The following is a 19489-nucleotide window of genomic DNA, read 5'->3' as shown; positions in this document are numbered from 1 at the left end:
CAAGACTCCGTGTGGTTAATCTCGGGTGGAGCAATCAGAGAAGCCAATGTGCGGATGGTGTCAGTCGGCGACGTATCGATCCGCGCCTCTGTCACGCCGCTGTCATTACAATTCACAGAAAGGAACGTATTAGAGGCAATTATTTAGGATGTGGGAAATTAGAAAAACATTTATGTATGCGTTTGGCTATACTATGTTACCTACAATATAACCGTCTACATTCAAGGAATGTGCAAAGTCCTCGCGCAAAAAAAAAAGAAAGAAAAAAAAGAAAGAAAGAAAACACATATAAGCACTGTAACGCCGCACGCCATTTGAACCCTGAAGAAGAAGCTGGTCTAACTCCGAAAAGTAAGGTTCCAAAATAAATTTTGGTTGATGTTTCTTTATTCTTTCATTCTTCTGCTCCCAACCAGGTAGATCTCTGCCGAATGTTTACCTCTGATTCTATTGCGTACTGCAAGTGGATCTTGAGACGTAGATAGCTAAACAATGAACAAGAATTACCGTGCATTCTAAAGTGCGAAATTTCGGAGAGAGAACTTTCCTCTTCGTTTTCCACGCTTGTAAACTGCACCTTTTTCCTCCTAAAATTGAAAATCTAGTATCCATAGTATCCAACGAATCTTCCGCTAGACTAAACTAATTGATAGCACTTAAGTATCCCAGCTTGCAGCAACTGGAGTTTTTCTGTTCGTGCTCTGTGTTCACGCATGCAGACGCGGACTGAGGTCTTTAGGGAGACCTGTGACTGTGAAATAACCGCTTTAGCCATCCATACAAGCCGGAGCCGTCAGGAGATATGGCCCCAAGAAAGTCTGAATGACCAACTCCCGAGCTCAAACCTGCTTGGTTAAGACTAACTACGACTGCACAGGGACTCGGACGGAAGGGCTGCATACGCAGGAGCCAATTTTGTGGAAGCTATAATACTAATTTATTTGCGCCTAAAAAGATACTTAAACATATTAGGCCAAGTTGAAGGGATTGACAGTGGATTTAAGGTGTCCAAACCGTCATTTTTCCTAGAAGGAATTTACACAATCAAGGAAAACGTTCTAAATATAGGGCAGGTTTCGCGTCTCCATTGTGAGAAAAAAAATTTGATACGGCGTCAGCTACCTGTTCTTTTTTTTAATATGTATTGCAGGCCCTTCACTACCCGTGCAGGAGTGGTACAGAAATGTAATTATAAAGAAAAACATGATGAAAAGTCAATACACTGAATGCGATTAATAAAAGAGTCGATGTTATTGCAACACACAATTTCGTTAGTAAACTTGTTCCACTGGGAAATGGCCGGCGGAAAAAGGGAGTGTTTGTGAACATTAACGCGACTTGGGGGAAGATAGATTGTGTTGGAATGATTTAGCCTGGTTGAGTGTTTTGGAGAATCTTGCAGGTAATGAGAACGTGTTATCTGGAAATGACCATGGTATAATTGATAGATGAATTTTAGTCGTGAAATTGCTCTTCTCTGCGAGAGGGATTTTCGGTTTGCCCTTGCGAGCAGACCTGAGATACTAGACTGCCTTTTGTAATCCGAATATACAAACCTAACTGCTATTTTTGTATGCGTTCTATTTTATTTATAAGTCATTTTTGATGAGGGCTTCAGATTAAATCAGCGTATTCCAGGCATGGCCTTATTAGTTTTTTGTACGCATTTAGATTGAGGTGTGGTGGTGCTGCACGCAGTTTTCTTCTTGCCTTCGGCTTTTTGACACATGGTCGAAATACGAGGCTCCCAGGTAATGTTAGGCGTGAGTTTAATACCTAGGTATTTTACCCGATCGCTTTTGTTGATTATTGAGCTTCCGATCGAATATGTAAAGTTAAGCGGGAGTTTCTTATTTGTGAAAGAAATATAATGTGTTTTGATGTGTTCAACTTCATGCCGCAAGTGTTGCACCAAGAGTAAATTGTTTGCAGTGAATTGTGAAGTTCTATCTGGTCGTCTGAGTTGTGGACGACTGTGTACACTACACAGTCTTCAGAAAACAGGCGCATCTGAATTTAGTTTTTCATGGAAAACTGTATGTCGTTAATGTACATCAAGAACAAGAGTTGTGCCAGAACCGATCCTTGAGGTACTCCAGAGTAGACATCGAGTGGTTGTGAAAGATGATTATCGATTGCAACGCTCTGTTTACGATTGGTTAGAGAACGTTAGCTATGCCATGAGTTAACGCAGTTAGTTGGGTTATAGTTGACAGGCTTGATCTGAAACCGTGCTGTTGTTTATATAGAAGTTCGTTTGTTTCTAGGTGAGTTATTATTGCCTTAAATATTACGTGTTCCATTATTTCGCAGCATGAGCTTGTTAATGACACTGGGCGGTAGTTATTTATATCTAATTTCGAGCCCGATTTATGTATCAGAATTATTGCAGCCTTGTGCCAATCTTCTGGTAACACTGATGTTTGAAGAGAAAGAATGAATAGAGTGAACGTACAATGTCCCGTATAGTAAATGTCGCATTGCAGTCAACCACTGGGCGCCAACCACCGAAGGCCGAGGAATATGTGGGACCTTATTTATCAAGACGCGGTATCAATGCTCGTTGCACCGCTGTTATCTCCGATTCCACAATTTCTCGAACGGGCCCTGTCGCAGTAGCATGGTTCGCTTGTGTTCCCTTCAGTGTAGAGAGAGATAAGAACTTTATTGATTTCCGGCAGATTGCCATGGGCTGTGCTCCCACCTAGGAGCCAGCGGCGAAACCGTGTCTCCCAGCAGCTTCCTCGGCCTGCTGGATCGCCCAGAGTTGCTGGTCCAGGCCTGAACTGAGCAGCGCAGTCCGCCAACACGCCCAAAGGCCCTCATGGGATCGAGGCCGCGGCCCCATGTATTGCTGATTAATGCTCGACATGCCCATATGATGTGATCTAGTGTGGCTCTGGTGTTACAATACTGGCATAGATTGATCGTGTAGAATTAGGGGTATACATATGGTTCATGATGACGGGGTTCATGCATGTTCGTGTTTATAGCTGCCACCATTGAACGGACTGGGCCCGATTGAGCCTGGGGTGAGGCGGTCGATACTCCCGCCCTTGCATTCGATAATGTTGAGTAATGTCACAAAATTTAGTGAGCCGATCGTCCCATTCCCACATCACCGCGGAGGAGTCTGTTCGGGTGGCTGCTTCTTCGAACGCGGCTCGGAACGTGAGACCTCGAGCCACGTTGTGCGCCACCTCGTTTGGACTGAACTCCGGTTGATCTAGAGGTGTGTGGGCTGGGATCCAGGGGATTTGTACGAGTTTGTCTGCCTCATAAGTTTTTCCTGTATTAAGGATCCGCAATGCCTCGGGGGAGATTCTGCCGTTGGCCTAGTTTCGCACGGCCGTGTGCGAGTCGCTGATGTGTTACCTCTTTTATTGCGGTAGCAATTGTATGGACACTCCAAGCGATTTCTTGCCGTCGTTGTCGCCGTCGACGTCACGCTCCGCATAAGGTCCAAGTGCGATAAGATCCCATAGCGCCTTCGCGCCGTATGCTGTGCGTGCGAGGGGAAGAATGCGAGGGTGAGCCGGGAAGGATGATGCGCGCCGCCTTCCTTTTGAAGACGCGCTAGAGGGGAGGAAGGAGCACGCGTCTCCTGGTCTAGCCAGTCCGTTGTTGCCCATGGCGCGGCCGAGCGCATACGCAGCCCGCCTGTCCTATCATGGAGCAAATCTGCTGCGGGTGCAAAGACTGGGTGAGCCGAGATGTCTGGTGGCTTCATATGCATTGTCTTCCCGGGCACCTACTGTTAGATGGCATGTCTCAAGTTTCGGAAACGCTTTTATTGAGATAGAAATTATATGGACACTCCAAGCAGACTTCTGCTGTCGTCGTCGCCGCCGTTAGGTTCCGTATAAAGTCCAAGGGCGATAAAATCGTCGCCACGCGCTGTATGTGCGAGGGACAAGCGCTTTCGCGGAGAGCGAACGCACGGCGGAGAGCAAACGCGACTTCTTCCGTCACGCGAAAGGCCGTTGGGGGACGGAAGGGAGGGAGCGGGGGCGACGCTGTGCTGCGGCGCCAAATGATCTTACGACCGGGCGCAAGGGGTACTGGCGACTCAATCTCCCACGCGAAAGGAAGAAAGTGGGAAGACGGCGAGCGCGGGAGGGAGGGCGCGCGGCTTCCCTAGTGTGCCAGCAACTGCGTACCTTTACTTTGCGCGGCTGAGGGCTGTCGCGCGCACCGTATTTTGAAAGTGGTCTCCACACGGCTCATACCTTTGGATGCGCTGTGCTTTCGCCGCTCAGGTTCCGTTGAAGCGATAGATCGCACGAACCTTCGGTCGCTGCTGTTCCGCGCTTGCTCACGCTAGCGTTTTGACAGTGGTTATCTGCGGCCATCCAGTGTGATCTATTCATGTTTAAGGTCCCTGTATTTTTCAAAGGTAGCGCAAACTCCTCCTCTCCGCGCCGTTTCCCCTCGCCCAGTGAGCGAAGTGCGCGGCCGCTACCGCCCGCTTCATATTGTATCGCAAGCGGCGCGTTGAAGCGCTTGCTTGAAACGCGACTGTTCTGGGCGCATTTTCACAAGGCTGTTCGTACGTGAGATTTCTACGTAAGATATGTAGTACCTTCAATTATTAGGAGAATTTGCATCGCTCAGACAAGGAAAACGAAAGGTAGAACAAGTGAAACGCAATACTCAGCAGTCTTTACTACTGCTGATTGTTTCTCGGAATCGAATGGTGTTCTGTTTACCTGACGCATTCACGAAAACAGAGGTACTACACTCTTAAAAAAAAGGTCGTCATATTCACTAAGTAAATACTAACACGTTACTAGTCCCAAAAAGCACTACCTTCTTAGTAAGTGCAGGTAGTAAAATGATGGTTAGTACTTTTCACTACCTGCTGAAGCTAGCAAAAAGCACTAACTTAGTAGTAACTACATACTACCTCGGTAGTGCAGTTACTAACACAACTGAAATATAATTACCAACAACACAATGGGACCTATTCGATTTATAAGTACCGCTTGCGTTGTCCTATGAGTCGATGGTATTGTAAAAGCATAAAAAAGTAAAATAATAAATATACATGAAAGGAACCGCGTCCTATTGCTATATATTAGGGCATTAATTGGTGGCATTAACATATACGTAATGTAAACTTGCCAACGACATGAAGCCGCACTGACTCCGGGTAAGAATGTACTACGTATGTCCAACAAGCAACGACAATCAACAAAACATATATAGAACGACCAAGGTGCTACGCAACATTTACTAAAAGGGCAACTTCAACAGTATTTATAGGCCTAGTTTGAGGGAGCACATGTGGCACCGGTGATCACCTATGTATTTGGTTAAATAATCAAAGCTATGTGCTCAAATGTCTAAAGTCTACTGTCTGTACTTATGTGTGATACGACGTCGCATATAACTGTTAATCCAACATAATGAACAACACTACAGTTAATCTCAATTTTGCATAAGACTGTTACAATCACAGCAAAATAGGCCAAGGCCAGACAAGTTAGTAGTTGCTTAGTAGTTACTTAGTAAAAACTACTAAGAAACATTTCTGGTTAGTAAAGGCAGCACTTACTAGCTTTACTAACCACTGGCTAGTACAGAACTAGTCAGAAGGTAGTAAAATACACATTAACCTAGTAAAAACGTGCATTTACTAGCTTTTTACTAACTTTATTTTTAAGAGTGTACATCAAACGATGCACACACAACACGGCGGAGACATTGTTCGAAAATGCATTCGCGCTTTTCTTCCCCCTTCAGTTATATGCCTTGGTTCCCGTGTGTGCGCGCGCTTTCTGCATTTTGCTCTTTAATTGTCGACTCTTTCATTATGCTCCTTTTATTAGAGGTCATGCTGGTATTCATATTGCCAAAATGAGCCCTTTTGTTCGCCGCAGAGCATAAACCGGGACTTTTTTTTTTTGTTTTACTCAGTTGTTGGTTGATGGTGAACTCGCGAACGCACCCACCTAACCGCGTTCATCACTAACTGGTTGAGAACAGCGATCAGAAACCCCCTCAGTAATGGCCTCCCTCGGTGGCAGTCAAATTTTTTTCTTCCGATACGGTGGAGCCATATCGCTCGCCGCTTGAGGTTTCGTTTGCCACGAGGAACCGCAAAAAGCTTGCCCCCCTTGGCAATGCTATTCGAACATCCAACAGCACAGCAAGTCGGCATCGTGCTGCAGCCGAGCGCGTCTTCGAAAATGCTACGCTCACGCACAGCGCACACGTTTCCCGGTGTTTCTACGCTCACTAATGGCGCCGTTTTCCCGCGATGACGAAAGCCGCGCCGGTTATTCGTCACGTGCCAAGCCTCGTCCAATGGGAGAGCGGAAAACGGCGAAGAAGTCAGGAGAGGGGTAGAGGGCGGGGAGGAAATTCTCCTTTCCTATTTGAACAATGGTTTGCGCTACCTTTGGAACATACAGGGACCTTATTCATGTTTGCTTGTGCGCGCTCACACCATGCGTGTTAATTCAATTAGTAAGCGAATGTGTCCAAGTTTATGCAGCTGATAAAACTACTATCCTTACTCCGTATAGCTCTCTACTAGTAAATTTGCTATTGCAATTAATGCTTCGCCTTTCGGGCGACACTGCGACTTTTTCTGCTTCTCCGTTGTTTGTGGTCTCCCTACTTTTCTGCCACCAAACATCCAATCGCCTCTTACTAAGCTCTATTGCGGATATATTTACTTCGTCCCTGCTATCCCTGTATGCAAGGGCTTCAAGGAGGCCAGAGGTGCCTAAGCTGGCAGCTGGATAGATATCTTCACATTTCGATAACACATGTTCCATCGTTTCCCTAGCTTTACTGCAGCAAGCACATACGTCTTCGTCCTTGGTGTACTTCGCATTATAACTACGCGTTCTAAGGCACCCTGATCTCGCTTCGAAAAGTAAAAAGCTTCCCTTTGAGTATGTTTGATTAAGACCAGGAGGCGAGCGCCATCGTCTCCTGGCTGCCATCGCTGCCATTGCAAAGTCATCTGCGACTGCACTAATGAAAAACTGTCATGAGGTGCACGTGCTGCGTTAAAAAGGAAAGGCGAAGACGATAACGCTGACGACGAAGGTGCAAACATGATCATGCAATGGCACCCGAAAAAGGTGAAAAAGAAAAAGAAGACTCACCGGAGAGCCTCGTGGCGCCAGCGTGGAACATGGGAAGGGCGCCATTGTGATAGAGTAAGCCGAGCGAAGAAAGCCACGGCGGAAGAAGCAGGCCGTCGGCCAATGGGTCTGGGCTCCTGCCTATGTCTGGTGTTCCTGAGCCTGCGGCTCAACGTCTACAACTGGAGTTCGCCTGCGGGGCGCCCAGCGGAGCACCGACCACAGCTTCTGTGCTCGCGGCCGTATACGCTTCGTAATTTATTTTCTAAATCGGTCTGTATTGACCACGTTACAGGATCGACTAGGGTGAAAAAAAAGTGCCGCACTTTCACCCGAAAGGCGAAGCATCAATTGCGATAGCAACTTAGTAGAGAGCGATGTGGAGTAAGGATAGTAGTTTTATCAGCCGTATAAACTTGGACATGGGGCAGCACCAGCAACACGCAGAACCATTGTCGACGCCGTCGCCGTTTTGCCCGCGTTCGCACCGAACGCGCGCGGCGTTGGTGACTGTTGCCAGGGCCTCTGGGGGCGGCTCGGAGGTTTTCGACGAGATCAGAACGGCAAACTCGTCGAGCAGCGTCGGAAGTATTTACCACCTTCTCGTCTCGCAACATTTTATTGCGATAGCAATTATATGGACACTCAAAAGCATATTTCTGCCGTCGGCGTCGCCGTGAGGTTCCGTATGACGTCAATGGAGATGAAAGCGTCGCCGCGGCAAGTGGTTCTTGAGGGAAAGGGAAAGGTTGGCGAACGCTGTATGTGCGAGTGAAAGGGCGCGAGGGGCGCGCGCTTTCAAGGGGAGTGAACGCACGGCGGAGAACAAACGCGCGTTCTGCGCCGTGCTCCCTTAAGGGCTGCAGAATTAAGCGTCTCTTTCCTCCTTTACAATCACCATATATGTAGAGCAAACGCGCCTTCTTCCGACGCGCGAGAGGCCGTGGGGGAGGGGGGAGGGAAGGAAGGCGACGTTTAACTGCGGCACCAAGTGCCTATTTATATAAGAGGCTCCGGCAACAGTCACCAACGCCGCACGCATTTTGAGCGAACGCGGGCAAAACGCCGACGGCGTTGACAGCAGTTCTGCGTGTTGCCGGTGCTGCTGCATGTCCAAGTTTATACAGCTGATAAAGCTAATATCATTACTCTGTATAGCTCTCTACAAATTGGCTATCGCAATTGATGCTTCGCCTTTTAGGTGAAACTGCGACAACTTTTTTATATAAATACGCATTTGGTGCCGCAGCTAACCGTCGCCTCCTCTTCCTCCCTTCCCCCCACGGGATTTCGCGCGACGGAAGAAGTCGCGTTTGCTCGTAAAGGAGAACAAAGACGCTTAATTCTGCAGCCCTTCAGGGAGCACGGCGCAGAACGCGCGTTTGTTCGCCGTGCGTTCGCTCCCCAGCAAAGCGCGCATCCCTCGCGCCCTTTCATTCGCACATACAGCGTCCGGCGCGATCGCCATTGACGTCATACGGAACCTCACGGCGACGGCAGAAATCCTCTTTGAGTGTCCATATAATTGCTATCGCAATAAAATCTATACTGTGACGAAGACATAATGTCAAGCAACACTGTGCCCTAGAGACGCTAATACATTCAAGGCAGCCAAATACCATTGCCTACACTCTAACCCATTAACTTGGCTCCAATGTTTCTTCTTTCTGGGGTTTTACGTGCCAAAACCAGTTCTGATTATGAGGCACGCCGTAGTGGAGGGCTCCGGATATAATTTTGACCACCTGGGGTTCTTTAGCGTGCACTACAACGCAAGCACACGGGCGTTTTTGCATTTCGCCTCCATCGAAATGCGGCCGCCGGGGCCGGGATTCGATCCCGCGACCTCGTGCTCAGCAGCGCAACGCCTTAGCTGACTGAGCCACCCCGGCGGGTTTGGCTCCAATGTTTGTGATATGTGTAGATTTACAGGGTACCATAGAAATATCACATGCTAAAACAACGGCCACATTTTTTTTCCTTTATTACTAAGAAAAAAACATCCATCATTGAGGAAAACACGAGGTCACGCAGAGCTATAAGGCATTGCATGACAGTACGTCTCATATAGAAAACCATGTGTAATCCGAAAACCATCTACAAGTTCACAATACACAACCACAGCGCTCAACTTTGTTTCCATTCGTAATATCATACCAACGTGAACAGCTCATGCATACCGGTGACCGCAAGACATATTGCAGGTAGTTATTCATACCTATTACTTGGACATGCCAAGCATGAAGGTGGATATGTAATGAAGAGAAAAATGGTCCCCCTTACTATACACAACACAAGTAAACAATGAAAGGCTTCCACAGATGAAATCAAATATTAACTATCCCCAGACAATGAATAATGACGCATGCCAAAAAAATTTGTTCCAAGCTTGGTGTAAAAATAACAAATGAGGAAACTTGAAAATCAAGAACAGAAACTAAAAATAAACAGTTCTGCATTGGCTCAGGACTGTTAAATTCGTTTCTTGTGTCACAAAAACAGCAGGTTCAATGGAAGACAAGACTACATTGTTCGCTTTGCTCTGGTCAGAGGAAATGAGTATGTATGCATAATGAAAAAAATAAAGACAACAAACATATACTGGATGCTACTTGTCACCTGAATAAATAGAACCACAGTGAACATGAAACACATAAACCTATACCACAAGAAAGTGTCCACTGTCATCATATATTCCCACAGCTTGGCTACAGTGAAAAACACCTCTGCTATTTGTCGTGCCACAGAATGGTAAATTCAAGAGTGGTTAAATTTGCAACTTTGCATGAAGAGAAAGTTATAAAAAAAAAAGAAGGAATGCTAGAGGCAATAAGTGTGCTCGCCAACACTCAGCAATATGGACATGATATTTGTGTAACTCCCTATCCACAGCTACCACATAAATGTCAGGAAGTTTTCATAAAACACTTCTCAAAAGATGCATCACCCTGTCTGTGAGATATGATTAGCACGCAAAATAGGCAGTAGTCAACCACTTACCATCCTGCATCACCTGATATTAATCTCACATGACCACCCCTTACAGCTGCAAGTAAACACCTGTTGAGATTTGTCATGCAGTCAAGTACAAACTGCTTTCTACTCTTGAGCACTGGCAGGTTAGTTTTTGTATATAAGGCAAAGAAGACATGTCGCTTCCCATGTTTAAAAATTTCTCAAAATACACTGGGTCATATTCACAGAATTGTCCATGGTGTCAGACGTTCAAATTTTGTGACACTTCGAGCGAGTGCATTTCGCCTCGCTGAGTGTCATTTCAGCGGAATGGTGCTAGATCGCAAAACGAAGTGTCATTTGTGGTTGATGGTAATGATGATTTATAATTGCAGAGCTTGATACGATTTTTAGCATTTTGAGTTTTAGAAATGGGCACCCTTTTATTGCAAAAAGAAATGCCTATTTAGAAGAAATATTGCAATGAAAAATAAAAATAAATATCATAATCTCGTCAACACATCTACTGCTTTGAGTCAATACAAGCACCCCACATATCGATAATCCAAAGAGTCAAAATGGCGGAATCTGCTGAAAATGAGCGTTTCAGCTTAGTTTGGCTTCTCTGATATCGTAAAGATGTTCATAACATCTGAAACCACGAAAAAGGGGTCTTAAAATTAATGGTGAACTCTGCTGTGAGCATTTATGTTATTGAAGTATTGCTATCAAGGCTACACACTTCAGCACAGTGAAGTGAGTTCTTTGACAAGTGCACTCCACAGCAAGTGTCACTAGACCATTCCATCTGATAGCCTGCGAGTTACACTAGAGAGGTAGTGCACTTGCATGAAGTGTCACTAAATTTGTTCGTCTGACTGGGGTATAAGCTGCACCTTAATGAAATGAAATGGGACTCACCAACCAACAAAATGTAATATAACAACATAGACAACTACACATATATATGTCACTTGGAGCACAAGAACTTCACTGCTTTATGATACCAATTACTCAATTGTAGTTGTGCTCTCGGCATCTGTGTAGCATTACAGTTTGAAAACTCAGCACCGGATTGTAATATGCTGTGTACAGTATAATATCCAGGGCTTCTTGAGAAAGCTGTGTTGGGAATGTTCAGATATTGGTGTCGCGTCATAGAGGTTGGAAATTTACATAAAAACTGCAGCACAGCAAAAACTTAACTCTAGTGCCTACGCAACAGGCACCACTTGGTCCTTGATTATTGCTTACATACACGAATGAGAATGAGTTCATGAAAGTAACCAAACTTGCCACATACCATGAACAATTCCCACGGACAGCTCTCGCCAGTGTGAGAGCATCGGACACAGCATACATCGTAACAACCTCACTCATGCAACATACAGACTGAGAAATAAAGCAAACATTTCCTCAAACCTTCACTGAATTGCATGATACATCCATGACATGATAAACAAAACATAACTGAGCATTGCATCTACTTTTTGGTATTGCAGATGCTGAGAATTTGATAAGATATACACTAAAAAGGCATCGAGAAGACAACATCTACGTTAACTGCATTCCACTCACTCTGTCTTTGAAGCATGAAATATCACACTATCTGAAACATGGCTGAACTTTGGGAAAAGTGGCAGTGTTCACAGAAGGCTACAATGCCCGAAGTTACAATGTTGATGATGGGAGTGCTGTTAACATCTTTCGATAGTGATATGAGGTGTCCAGAGATGACCAAAGATGGCAGAAGCTACATGTTCAACATCTACTTCAGAGCCTGCTGAAGTTACAGCATACTCAATCTTACATGCATAAAAATTTCAAAAACAAACCTCGATTGTCTCCACTTTGGATCACTGGTATAGAAACCTACCGAAACTATTCCCACTGCATAGTTGCACTGCTTGCAGTGAAGAGGTCATTTGCTTTGCAGTCTCAGAATCATCAGCAGTTAAATCAAGTAAAAAAAACTTAGCTGTTTCTTTGCATTAGTTTCTACCCCCCTAAATAAAATTGCATGGTAGCAGTGCTGAGTTGCTAGAATTAAACATATATGATGTTTAAGTGCCTAAGAGTTCTAATGCCATTTTGATTGCACATGGCGGCAAGGTAAACGGCCGAAAAGTGCAGTGGTATTATTCCTATTTTAAGTTACAGCACAAAATTGACAAAGCTTGGAAAATTAACCTTCCTTCGGGCTCATGTCAGCCTTATATTTTTTCCCCCCTACAACCCATTGATCCCCAACTGCATTTGACGTTCCAAAACTACGGGCTCACTCATTCACTCCCTTTTAAAAGAACTATGAATGCATAACTACAGTTGCCTAAAACGTACTATGACATGTCTTCTATAGGATATGACTTCCGACTTTGAAATAACCATGACAACCACTGCACAGACAAAGCTATCTTGAGCTCATGTGGTGATTCAGCAAGAGTACAACAGACAGACACGTTAGCTGGCCGCTACACTGTTAGGAAAGAGGTGCATTTCGTCAGTAAATTGTGTTTTGTATTTTGCAAGGTTTTTGCACTACCTGGATAAGAATCAGGAGCTCTAAGCACCCATCATGTGTTACACAATGGCTGCTTCTATGCCAGCAACTGGAACATCTTGGCAAATTATGTAAGCAGTGATAGCTCCAAACCAGCAGTCCTAATGTAGTACATGTCACTTTATATGGCAAAGTAGCAGTAGCTAAGCACTCCAAGGAATCGCCAGTTGTGCACCTCTGAATTCCTCACACAGCCCTACATTTGACATCTTACAGCTTTGTTCTTACAAACACATAAGTTTGATCAAGTGAACCTACAAAGAAACACCTCACCTGACTGCTTTCTAGATAGTCCTGTGACCTTAGCACACCCATTGCATTTTTACCACTTGGAAAGTGTTGCAAGTACAGGATGTTTCATGAAAGGAATGTGTTCCTGCCCAGTCACTTTGGAGCATGAACTACTATCATAGGTCATGCTGGGAGTAGGTCCTTGTGCTTATGACCATGTGTTGAAGGTCATTGCTGAAATATCCCCAGCGGCCGTTACCAATGGCAACTTATTTTTTATTTTTTTGCACTCCCTCACATGCTGTCGTTTCCAGTTCAACAATTCTTATAGTCCACAAAGCGAAAGCATGCCAGAAAAGGCTAGTGCAGTGTGTCTCAACTCGCAGTAGAGAAGGGATTGAAAAGTTGTCCAATGTAGCAAAAAGTACATGTTGCTTTTGCATTCTTCGCTTCACACATGCTACTAACGTCCGCAGTGACATCGGAAAGAAGAAAAGTTGATTTGCCGGCACGTTAATTAGCGTACTGGCTGCACTAATAAATACCAGCAGTACTCGAATTAGCATTTCCCAGTTTAGTGCCGATCGTTATACCAGATTCTTAATACCTGCGCCAAGACATCCCGCCGCCACCTCACACCTCCCTAGAGTCATCGCCAGCCAGCTACTACGCCACAGATGGAGAGAAGCACATTTCTACGGCCGAATACCGGTCTCAACGCCTACTGAATTTTCTGCGCACTAAATTCTGGTCGCGTGCGCTGGCCTCGGCGTGTGTGGGCTGTCGTCTCTTCTCTCAAGACAAGTGGTGTTGGCAAAGGCTGAGTATGCAGCCTCCTAGGACAACGTGGGCGCGTCCGCAGCGAGTCAGAAGCAGAACCACGCCGCGCGTGACACCACAAGCTACGCACGATTCACCGCGAGCCGCCAGCCACCTTGAGCGCAAAAAATCCTTGGCGCGATTGCGTCATCCGCAAAACGTCATGGGCCGCGAGGTCTCTCGCTTCCGCGTAGCGAGCGAGCGTGGCCGATGTCGCTTCCTCTCTCTCGGCGCGCACGTTGGCGTAGGCACGGCCGCGGTAACGCCGAAGCTGCTGATTGCGATCTCGCTTTCGGATTCATTAAACGCCACCGAACAAGGGAAACTGCGGCGGATCGGGCGGATGCCGCCTGCTTGCTTTTTAGGCCTCGCGCGCGCGTCGCCTTCGGCATCCTGTCCGCAGTGAGGACAATGAGTCTGACGGGGCCCCCCCGCAGGATGCGGGGGATGGGATGGCGATGGGAAGCGAGACCCCAGGTGCGACAAGAAAAGGGGCTTTCTTCTTTCAATACCTCTCTTTTTTTCCCTGTAGCTCTTTAAATTTCTTGCATTGAAAACGGTTCTCGGTGCATCTCCAGCAGTGTGCGAGTCGGGGGCTGCGACGACGGAGTGAAAAAGACAAGCAAGCACACAAAACAACTGACAGAACAGATGGAAACCTGTACGAAGAGGGGAGAAAAGAAAAGCAAAAAGAAAGTCACGCCGCGTCCCACATGGCTGGTAAGCTGCGTGACGCGTGAACTGAACCCGACCGAGAAGACCGCGTCACGCAAGTGGGGTGGGTGGGTGGGGGGCTACAAAAGGACGGCGACGCAGCAACGACACACAGAAGAAACGAATAACGCGCCTTTGTGTTGCCAGCGCAAAACTCGGTTTTGGCACGGAGCAATGACTGCTAAATCACGAAGCGGCGGACTACGTTTTTTCGGTCAGTGTGTAGGTGAAATCTTTGGCCTCCTCCAAATTCCTGCTCTGTTCCTTGTTTTGAGGAAAGGTTGCAGGCGAGGATATATATATAATAAAAATAAAAATAAAAATAGAGAAACGGCGTGGGAAAGAAGGCAACCTAAAATAACAGCTCACATATTTGGGGTCGACACAAATAACTGCACGGCATTCGCTAATGGAGTAGGTACAAGTGCGAGGCAAATATTTTCGAGACTTTAACGTCAACTTGAGGGCGCTAAATAGGAGGTTGAAGCAGCAACGACTGGGAGAGCCTTACGAAGACTCAACATGAAAGTAGAATATGCCTGCCCACAACCGCGCTGTTCAATTTTTTGCGCCGCAAGAGCAGCCGCGCAAGCAGCTGCTTCTCTGCATGACGTCGCCACTGGCAGATTATATAGTTTTTTTTTTTTTTTTTTTTTTTTGCGAGGTGCCCATCGAGGAATCAATTCTGCCCTACCATAACTATGCACGGCCTGCACAGAACGAGAGAGAGAGAGAGAGAAGAAAGACGCAACAAAGAAAACGAACGCGGCACCGAAATTATATACACTGGCCAAGAACGTCGCTATCTGGGGATCATTACCACAAGTAACTATTTTCGGCAACAATAGCCTCAGCAATCTCTTTTGAGTGAACGCGGTCAGTCTGTCGAATGAGGCCGCCGCAATACTTCTCTACGTCGGTCAAACAGATGAGATCGACCGCTCGAATAGCGCGCGAAAGAACGACTAGCGCAATGAATTTGCGAACCTATCCACATGCTCAGGCGAGCTCTGTGCTCACCACTTTCTTTTCTAACAGAAAATTTCTCCGGGCACTAAACGAACAACGTTCCAAACGGGCGCTGCAACGAACGCGAGCTCGCGCCCCAAAAGCGACGCGGCGGAGGCGGGACGTTTCGGCGCCATGGAAAACCGAGCCCGCGGCGCCGAGCACCGTTGTTGCCTCGTATATCGATCTCCGCCTGGCAGTGTCAGGTGAGCTCCCAATGGCGACGACGGGATGCAGCCCCGAGAGCGCGGTCGGATATACGGTATCGCGTTGCCGCACTGTCAACGAGGCCAGGGTGAGCGAATGCATAAGGCACTGGAAAAGGGCGACGCGACACTACCGCGTTCGTGCGCACATTACAACTTGTGGGTCGCGACTTACTTCCCTGTGAGCAAGGTCGAGTTTCAACTGAGGCGGAACAACCATCCTCCCCTTCCTGTTGCGACACGCTAACCTCCAAAGCTTTGTTTCCGAAATGCTCGTTTACGCTATCGACCGCTGCCGTAGCTCAAACTGGTCGTTTCAACAAATGCTTTCGAGTGCTTCGTTCGGAAACGCTGCCGGCGTTCAAGCCGTGCGCCGGAGTTATCCCTTTTGCATTTGTTGTTTAGGCACGGTTCCAAGTAAAAAAACAGCAATGGGAAAAACTTTCATGACTGCTGAAGATGGAAAACTGCACAGGCTACCTACCGCGATATCGTACAAAAACCGCTTGATATGAATGCAGAAAGTCCGCGGACACTAGAAGACACCACAACGAAAAGAGTGGGTAATCAGACGAGCTCGAGGCTCTTGCCTTCCAAGTGCTTCTCCAGGTCTGAGATAAGGTCCCTGTAGTGGACGGGGTCTAGGTTTTTGGCGAGCAAGTCGAGCAGGAACCACTCGCCCACTTTACAGCGATCCAGCACGCGTTCCAGGTAGGTGACGTTCGTCAGGCGCGCCCGGGACTTGAGCACGTGAAACCTGGCCGGAGCCCAGATGAACAGCACCGAGCGGTACACAATCACGAGACCGGAGAGCACTGCGAGTATGACGAACCAGAACCAGAGGAACACGTAGATCTTCTCGTTGATGATGTTGATGGGCAGGATGCACATGGCGTCGTGCTTCTGCACGTCGCCGGACGAACCGTACATGTGGAAGGTACACTTCGTCAGTCTCGGGAAGACCTTGATCATGGGGTCGAAGCGCACTGACCAATCCCAATCGGTGAACTCGAGGACCTTGGTGCCGTATGTCGAGAATTCTCCGCCCAGGAAGTCGTCCATGAGGTAGATCTGGCCGATGACGTTGACGAAGTTGAGGATCTCGCAGAGGAAATAGTAGAAAGTGTACATCTTGTGGTGACCGATGTTGTTCATGAAGTACTCCACCAGAAGCTTGCGGCTGCCCTTGCGCTTGTCGTCGCACAGTATGGGAGAGTTGAGGTCAAGCACGAGCGTGCTGATCTTGTTGCCCTCGCAGGCGAGCCACAAGTAGCGGGGCACGTAGAACAACACCGCTTGCAAGAACAGCACGAAGCACACCCACTGATAATAGCCGTGGTACACTCGCTGCTCGCCCGGAGTGTACTTGTCCACGCCGGGGTAAGGTACTTGGACGCCAACCTTCTTGTTCCAGGCATCCTTGACGCTGAACGTCGAGTGGATCCAACAGAAGGTGTCCAACACTCGCGTGGGCACGCTGTCCTTGCTAATGCAGTCGATGGGGTCGCCGATGTACTGCCGACTCGTGACCAGGATGCTAAAGGCGATGAGGAGCGCGCACGTCACCTTGTAGTGCAACCTAAACACATGGTTGTCGGTGACGATCGTCTCGATCTTGATGAGACTCTTGAGTCCTCCGAATATTTTATCCATGGCGGCGACAACTTCGTTTTCGGAGGCGACCGGTTAAAAAAAGAAAAACACGGTTGTTTCGTTCGTTGCTGAAGCGGCGCGGCGACGCACACAAAGTACGCTCGCCGCCGGCAGCCAGACAAAAAGGCGAAACGAGGCTCTCCCTTCCGCGCACTACGCAGACCGCTGTACGCCGCAGCGACGCAGCTGTCAAAAGAGAACGGCCTCGCCGGCGAGCAGCGGAGAAGTTGGAACGTCGGCGCGCAGCGTACCCTGCACGCAACCAACCGTAACGCTCTCCGGCGGCCCACGTGACCAGCGAGGACCAATCGAGTTTGGGAGAGAAGCGCGCCTCGTTTTGAACTTTTGCGCGTCCCAAGCGCGTTGCCCGCTTCCTCCTCTCTCGTGAGAACATACAGAAAGGCTGTTGTCGGGAGGAGGATGGCTCGAGAGACGGACGGAACCTTTCTTGTCAGCGGGGTTCCCCCGACCCTCGCGAGGAGGGCAAATGGGGGGGGGGGCTTTTGGGGGGTTGGGGGGGAAGTTTGCTGGGAGGATGCCACGACAATCTGGTGCACTCTCTCTCCTCTTCTCTGGAAATGGCGTCGCCTCCGACTGCGCGGCTTGGCGGCGGCGGGGAGGGCAGGCGGAGCGGAGGGGTCGTCCACCAACTTGCAGCGGTTTCCCCGCGCTGGGGGCCTTGCTTGCCGATGGCTCGTTGCCGCCCGCTCGTCGTGTGGCCGCCGCTACCAAAAAGCGCGGGTCGATTTCGTCACTTGGAAACGGCCGGACAAAACGCGCCCAGAGCCACGATTGCACGTGCGACGATGGCTTCCGTCGGCTTGTCGGTGCGGCAACTCGTCTTCATCGTCGCATCGTCTCGGCGCCGTTCGTTAAAAGAATGCGTCGCGTCTCCGAGTCAAGCGATGCGTAGCCAAGGTCGGGGCGAAGGAGAGCACTCGCCGAGTCGAAGAAATTCCGGGCGGCTGTCACTGCGTTGCCTCTTTAGGGTGGGACCGTTCTGGGCGTTGTTTGTTTTGGTGTCGCTGTCACGCTGCCGTATTTTGTCAGAATCGTTGATGAGCCTAAGTCTGATAAGGCAAGTGTGGTGGCCTAGTGAGTACATTGGTAACTAGTAACACAAGCAATACGGACGCGTATCGTCGTCTTGCGTAAATTGATAAGTGGCAAAACAGTAAATGAAGAAACGACGCCTGCCAGCGCACTAGTTTATTTGCTTTCATGTCTCTTGCTTCCAAGCTGTCGAAGCAGTTTGCCGAAAAGCGCTTTGATACCTGTTGCAATGGCGCTCATGATTTCAGCATCTGCTCGTTCGCTGTTGGAAAATTGAGTGTAGCTGCGCTATACGTGATGTGAACCGACACGCGGCGTAGTATGCAGGCGCGTAGCAACGGCCAGGAATGTTGGGCACGACGTATCGAAAGGTTATTTCGAGTGTTTTCGAAAACAAAAGCTGTAATCGAGGTTCTTTAGTGAGCGGACTGAAGCGTTCCTTTTTTCTGTGTTTCTTTTGCCTCTGTATAGAAAATATTTGGTCTTTTCAGTGCGACGAAGCTATTAGGAAAGCAACAGCGCCTTGAACCAGCGTACCCAATAGGCTCCTGGTTGAATTCAGCTAGCGTAAAGAACTCCACGACTCGAACGAGTATCCTTATAACGAGCAAGCGCACGTTTACAGCGCAGCTTGTAGGCTTTACTATTGTGAATTAGTCACATGTTTACTTTCTGTCTCTTGAGATAATTATCCTTTGTGTATTTTCTATTAGCCAAAAGATTTCGGAGCACGCAATATAACAAAAGCCATAATATTACGACAGCCAATGCATTCTTCCTCAAAACGGTACGCGCGGTGGATACCGTCCCGCACAGCAGCCACATCGCTTGACCACATCGACCGCTAGTTCTCCGCGAGCACCCTGCCTTCGACACTGAAAGCCGCAGATAAACTCGCTAAGTCTACATGCTAAGCCAATTACGCAATAAGTCGTTCTCAAAGTGATGGCAGCTTGGACTCTACCCTCATAAGCTGGCTACAAGAGCACCGCTGCGATTCGTATGTTGTTCCTTACCAGGCTTAGCATTTGCAAACATGGAGCAGTGGTGATTGTCTCTGAAAAGTGTTACAGCGATCTACGACGCGAAAGCAGCTGAAAACGAATGCCCAGGCGCCCTGCTAGGAGAAGCAACTCTTCCAGGCAGCAGAGACGACGTCACAGGCTGCCGCCTCTGCGTCACACGTGCCG

General features: G+C 47.9%; 1 protein-coding gene across 1 annotated transcript; it reads right to left on the bottom strand.

Moving 5' to 3' along the window:
• Window positions 1-9064: 9064 nt before the first annotated feature.
• On the bottom strand, window positions 9065-17626 carry LOC119461551 (innexin inx2). The gene has a single exon (XM_037722895.2). It carries the CDS (start codon window positions 17244-17246, stop codon window positions 16161-16163), a length of 1086 nt encoding a protein of 361 aa, XP_037578823.1. The 5' UTR covers window positions 17247-17626; the 3' UTR covers window positions 9065-16160.
• Between the last annotated feature and the right edge of the window lie 1863 nt (window positions 17627-19489).

Source organism: Dermacentor silvarum, chromosome 8, assembly GCF_013339745.2.
Source record: "Dermacentor silvarum isolate Dsil-2018 chromosome 8, BIME_Dsil_1.4, whole genome shotgun sequence".
NCBI classification, from domain to species: Eukaryota; Metazoa; Arthropoda; class Arachnida; order Ixodida; family Ixodidae; genus Dermacentor; species Dermacentor silvarum.
Note: the sequence above shows the minus strand (reverse complement) of the source record. Positions and strands in the feature narration are given on the sequence as shown.